This window comes from Pagrus pagrus (genome assembly GCF_965226575.1).
Source record: "Pagrus pagrus genome assembly, contig: HAP1_SCAFFOLD_498, whole genome shotgun sequence".
NCBI lineage: Eukaryota > Metazoa > Chordata > Actinopteri > Spariformes > Sparidae > Pagrus > Pagrus pagrus.
The window spans coordinates 14832-21481 of NW_028174969.1; the positions used below are offsets into that span (position 1 = coordinate 14832).

At 43.6% G+C, this 6650-nt stretch overlaps 1 protein-coding gene across 1 annotated transcript; it reads right to left on the reverse strand.

The window, feature by feature from the left end:
- Positions 1–3939: 3939 nt before the first annotated feature.
- LOC311254161 (NFX1-type zinc finger-containing protein 1-like) lies at positions 3940–6646 on the reverse strand (the record flags this gene model as incomplete). The annotated part of the gene is made up of 1 exon (XM_084384561.1): positions 3940–6646. A coding segment is annotated over one exon (2052 nt), but the record flags the coding sequence as incomplete, so codon positions are not given.
- Between the last annotated feature and the right edge of the window lie 4 nt (positions 6647–6650).

Consider the following 6650-nt stretch of genomic DNA (forward strand, 5'->3'; position numbering starts at 1 on the left):
ACTGTAAATGTCAATGAGAACATTTCAACTGAAAAAAATGCTCTTGCTCAGCCGTCTGTCACCCCGAGTGCAGCTGAGGACGACAAAGCAAAAAGTTTGACAACGTAAGGCTGAGTCTGACAACCCGTATCAACTAAAACATGTCAGGATCACTTTTATTCTTGCTGGTTTTTTAGTTCCTCCTCAATTTTTTAACAGCTATTCACGTTTTTATAGCCCTTTCACTATTCAGTTTTTCCTGTCTGTCTGTGTATCTGTCTCCTGATCACATTCACTGATCCAGTGGCGAGGGGGATCAGTCAATCTTCTCCATTCACTCCATATCAAATAGGGCCTATTCTGCCTCCAGATCATCCCTCTCTGTCTTCTTCCCTATATCAGCAGAGTTTCTGCTGGACTGAAAGCAGATCAGTCAATCAGTCCACTACAGCCCTCTCTCCCATCCAATTGGACTATTTCTCTCTCCACCTTATCTCTGCCTCTCTCTTGTTCTGTCTATGTGAATGTGTGTGTGTGTGTCTTTCCATCTCTTTGTGTGGCTTTCTCGGCCTCTCCGGTCCAGGAGATGAGGATCAGTCAAATCCAGTGGGAGGTGACCAGCATGTTAACAGAGTCAAGGCATCCATGGGAATCGTGGCCGGGGCTGGATTGCCAGTTGAGGCTAAGTGAGCCTGCTGCTGACAACCAGAGGGAGAAAAGGCCCGGTGAGCTGCTCAGTCAGAAACTCACACCTGAGGTTGCTGTCAAATATGAAGGAAATTAGGGCCAGTGGAGCAGTCGAGGCTAAAGAGACGTAGGGTGACACCTAATGAAAGTGTGATGGCTGTCTTTTTGGTGACAGAAAACGTATACTGTATAGAAAGATGGGACAATGCACTTCACTTCCTCCCACTGTGCAAATTATTCTGTATACGTGCACTGCCATATTGCGCTGCTAACGTTATTTTAGAGCCAGGTCTGCACAGTATAGTGAACTGGTGGTGGAGCTGTGATATTAAATTCCCACCCGTACACCCACCCAGCTCAATCGCGAGCATGGCTCAGCTGTCAATCATGATGTCACACATCCTTTTCATTGGATTCATTGCAATTAATTAAAGGTTTTTTATGTAGAAATTCTGCATTGAAATGTCTAAAAAGACTATACCTTTGTTATATTGTTGAGTTGTGTAATTCTGACAATGTTCAAACCCAGAGAAAGTCACAAATTTACCTAAAGTAAGGGTGCATTTAATTAGGTCACCGACACTATGAGAATGCTTAACTTAAATAAAACTGTGTGTGAAGATGTGTAACAGAGTCACATCAGATAGATTTTCATCTGCAGTGATGGTTGTTAAATGGCATATTAACCACCAGCAAAGGAAAGTGGACTGCAGGATCATTTGTGTTTATTTGCCTTACTTACAGTATGCAGTGTTTATTCACCGCAAACAGCCAGATTAGCCTTGAGCTAATGTTAGCCAGCAACTCTGTGTTTACATTCAGTTTAACTCTCACTATTTGACACTCACCGGAGTCTGCGATTGTGAGAACAAAGAACAGACTGGAAGATACAAGCTTATATTTATTATTATTATTATATTATAATAATGTAAACAACTTCTCACTGATTAATTAACCTACAGACACAGGTAACCATAAACACAGCGTCTTGAAGGTGGATACTTTAAGCTAATCTTTTGGTGACTTTGCTTTGGCTCTTTTGCAAAAAGAGCAAGGTTGTCCTGTATTCCATCTATGACACTGCACTACACACACGTTCTGCCTTCCGTGTGCTACGTAGGAACCTTGGACCTCAACCAGCTTTACTGATGAAATGCCTCCAAGGGAACATTAATGAGCAATTTTCTGATAATACAAACCCATTACCCTGGCGGCCAACATAATACCAGCAGTTCACTGAGTAAATATAGACCTTGTTGCATTTTCTCAGGGGTAGAGTAACACTGAGCCTCTTTCTCCGGCTACATTTTAACTGCAACGAGTTGAAGGTAATACCATCAAAACCAGCTCACAAATAAAGACAGCGTAAACAAACATTTCTCATAAAGATTATATTGTAAATGAAATGCGAGCGAAGGGGTCGTGTCCTCTTATATTAACAGGAATTGCATATTGCCACGACAACGGTAAGGATGGCATATTCAAAAGATTGAACTGAAACCTGTTTTCAAAAGGTTGCGCTTTCAGGCCCACAAAAGGTGGTCGATCGCATGGCTCATGGACAAAACGCAACAAAAGTTTTCCTTCTTATGCAAAAAATGTTGTGTAAACAGCCCTTGAGATTAGTTTCTGTACGGTCTGTCAGCCTCCTCTGAAACTACAAAAATACCTTTTTAACAGCAACACATAGTGGCATATCTTCCCAGTCCCAATATACAGATTGTCATTTTAACTTGTAAAGTAAGGATACTCAAATTTAAGTCTCAGATATCCATTTAACAAATTGCCGGATGTTCATGTCTCTAGGAACGGTGGATATTTAAGCTATAACAACTTCTTAACTGTGTACACAATAAGGATTTTTTTTATTTATGGGTGAAATGACACCATTGTTGTTTAACCCTAAAGCAGGAAAGCTGGACTGGGACTATGATTTGTGCATTTGCTATAGTATGACTTTCTCATTGTCTGCTCCTGCCGTGTCACTGATTTAGCTGGTAGAGTCACATATTTGTGTTTATATCACCGAACTGTGTTACTTACCGACGTTATTACTGCAAACTGCCTTGAACAAAAGTAGCTGCTCTGTCGTCTCTGTTGTTGCTCTAACGTGAGGAAAAACTGCAGATGGCACCTTTAAAGCGAATTCTCTTTTGAAGGTAGTTTATCTTTTACATCCCCTGCAGCTATTCGTCTTCACAGGTCGCTGCTTGCCGTGTCAGCTCCTCCTTATTTCAACAATGCTTTTTCCACCCACACAGTCTTATCAGTTCTGCTAGAGACAGTAATCAAACCACATATTGTACAGTGTGTGTGTGAGGAGGGTGCAACCTGGTAGTTTTTATTGCGGGACCGGACTAGCTGAAACTCTGACAATAACATACTTTAAGGCCACCTGACATGATAGATGAGACGGTCCACACTGTAGGATATTACCATTTTCCTGCAGTGCCTCCCTTCCTGCAGCTCTCTCTCAGCCAGGTGCTTGAATCCTATAAATACTGAAAGAGTGGCACCCTTTTAAAGTTTGCTCAGTTTTAACACTTGTCTTGACAGCGCATTTTTGTTGTTGCTTTTTTTCTTTTTTCCCCTCTTGCAGACAGCACAGTTTGCATTGGAGCTGCCTTTGTGACAGGGACACATTCATCATGTAATAAAGTGATGCAAGCTGTTACAAAATGCCGAAATGAAACTCAGCTACTCTGAGATCTGTTGAGTAGTGAAGAGAAATTGTAGCTATTTCAGGGTTGTTTGTTTGGCTTTACTGCCAATGATGCCCTGTTAGAGACACACGTGATAAACTCTTACTGGTACCAGTACGGTGTGTGTGTGTGTGTGTGTGTGTGTGTGTGTGTGTGTGTGTGTGTGTGTGTGTGTGTGTGTGTGTGAGAGAGAGAGAGAGAGAGAGAGAGAGAGAGAGAGAGAGAGAGAGAGAGAGAGAGAGAGAGAGAGAGAGAGAAAGGGTCAGAGAGAGAATTTACATTTTGTTGTAATGGTGAGAAAAGGATTTTCTTTTAACAGCCACTGTAGAAATGATTTATTAGTATTGATTATTCCCTTTTACTGGGTTTATGTGCATGTGTCTACATTAGCTTTTCTACATATGCACGTCTCGTGGCAGCATTACAAGTTTACACGCTAATCATTTCTGCAAAGCTTAATGCTCTCAGCCTGATGAAGGCCCCTATAAAACATACAAACAACCTACAGAAAGCACTGCTCTCCCTGATTGTTTTTCTTCCACTATGGCGTAAAATTAAGACACAAACGTGCTCACAGATTCATGTATGTTTTATTCCATTTGAATAAGCTGCAAGCATCATAACTATCAAGTCATTCCTCCACATTTCCTCTTGCAGTGTTTTACTGCCACCTATTGTTGAAGTACAGGACAGCTGGGACATACAGATACTTAAAGAGTCTTGAACATGTGAAGGTTAGAGTTAACATTTAAAAAAACAAAACAAAGCATTAACATAAAACAAAACCACTATCCACCATGGGATCATCAGCAAACATTAAAACTTCCATAATTACAATTACATACAGTTTGCCATCAATTCGAGACAAAAATGAAATAAGTGGGTATTTGTTGAAATAAAAGTGACACACGTTGTTAATACTATTGAAGTCTAGTAACTTCATTAAAGGTATCAAAAGTAATTTGCATGCAAGAAAATTATGGTCACAAGCAGACTGATCTGCTCAATCCATCTCTTGATTAACTCGATTGCCGCTTCACTTGAAATGAAATAGACAGCAGCATTGTCTCATTTAATTACACTACTAACAGTCCTGTAACTTCCCCCTCTTAGTCCAGCATGGATTAAAAGTGGTCATTACAGATAGGTCAACCTGTTGCCACTCAGCTTCTGCAACCAACAGTTGAGACTGACAAGGCAATGACAGGCTTTCTATCAGATGGCTTTCAGAGGTCAAGTTGATCAAAGTTGAGAAGGTTGTTGGCTTCAGACCAAGCAGCGTGCTGTGACCCATCCATCTCAGAGGCAACTTTGTTGCCACTTGCCAGTGTGTGACTGGCCCCACCGATAGTAGCTTTACAATCAGGACAGCGTCGACTCTCCACAGCTCCTCCACATTCTGTTATAAGGTAGACGTGGCCATTGGGACATTTGTACCAGTGTCCGGGTTTCATTTTCATAGCCGAGACGATCATCTCCCTCTCCTGCTCAGTGATCCCCAAGCCTGTGGGTGGAAGCTTTCTGTCTAGTTCCTTCATGGCGTCTTTCACTCTGTCTTGATCTCGCTCAGTGAACTGGCCAGACTTTTCCAAAACCTGTCTAATCTTTTGCACCTCGGACTGAATGTTGGTGCTTTGTCCTCTCTTGTAGGCCATATCGCAACGGATGTTGATTTCTGTCAGGAAGGTGATTCTCTGTAGCTCTCTCTGCAAATCATGAACCTGTTGGTCTGTGAATTTTACGTAGCTGCGGCTGAGCCAGCGCACAAACTGACTGAGGTACTTTTCCAATGTGAAGCTCTCGCTGAGTAGCATGTTTTCCTTTTGGATCTTCTCTAGCTTTGCAACTCTTACTAGGAAGTTCATCTTGTTTTCCAAGACCCACAGATCATTTGCTGTGAGGTAACTTCTTTCCAGTTGGGACTTAATACTCATAAATGTAAATTGCTCACCCATTCCATAGGTGACAAGGTTGCCTACCCACTGCTTTTGGAGGGTCTTCCTTTGCTTTTCAATCTCTGCCTGATCTCCATTTATCTTCATCTTTACCATCTCTATCTGAGCCAGACTGCTGTTGATGTAAGATCCATAGCGTAGATTTTTGCGGATTGCAGTTCGACACTTCGGACATTGCTTCAGTTTTATGGCCACCTCCTCCCCTTCATTTGGCTGCTGGTTGTCATCCATTCCCATGTACGTATCCATGGCTGTGTGTTCAATGATGTGTCCACAGTCCTCTAGCTGAATGAAGTGAGCCTCAGGGTCGTCTTCAGTCCCAAAGAAAATCTCTGTCACCTCATCGTGATTGCAGATGCGACACTTGCTTGGACATTTGTCTCCACACAGACCTATACACGGGTGGCCGCAATCCAAGGTCTTGGCACAGGGCTGGGTGCAAGGTGGACGATCGCATGGCTCATAGCAAAGCTTACTGCAGCTTTGGTGAGCGCACTGCCAGGCGCAGGGCTCAATGCACGGAGCACACGGCTGTCCACATGGATTCATACACTTGCTGTGAATACAGCAGTTCTCACATGGTCTCTTACACGGGGGGCAATTGCTGGTGCAAGGCTGACCGCACTTGTGAGAACAGATCAGGAGACGCTCACACTGTTGAATGCATGGGAAGTGGAACCGTCCCTGACAACACTTGCCACAGGTACCACGACACGCGTGGCCACATAGTAGCTGATGCTCACAGGGGGCCCTACATTCAACCTCCTCCGTGTGTGCCTTGTAGAAGCAACGATCTTTCTGGCTGTGGCCGCACAATAGCTGTAAGGTGACCTTCACCTTGCACTTCAAAGTGCATGGTTCCCCACACAATGAATCACATGGATGTCCACAGCTAAGCATCTTCTGGCAAGGTTCCTTGCATTTGAATGTTGCTGGGTCCTGGTGGCACGGAACCATCTGTGTGTGTTCACACTGGGGTATGAGCTTCTCAACGTTCACTGGACATTCCTTTGGACATTTTATGGAGCAGACAAGTGTGCACTTGTGTCCCTGTTCACATAAAGGCTTCTCGCACCTCTTCATACACTTGTACTTCTTGTGCTCAGGGTCGTAAGGGTGGCAGACACGTGCGCAAACATGGCCACAATCCAAACGGAAGTCGCAAGGCTCGGTGCAGCCGCCCTCTGGGGCTTGTTTAAAATCCTCAGCACAGTAGACTTTTACCTGTCGATCTGGATGTTTCTGACAGCTCAGGGTCAGAGCCTTCCCAACCTGGTCCTTCTCCCTCAAGGTGTGGAAGATGTTGCTCCACAGTTGGACTTTTCCC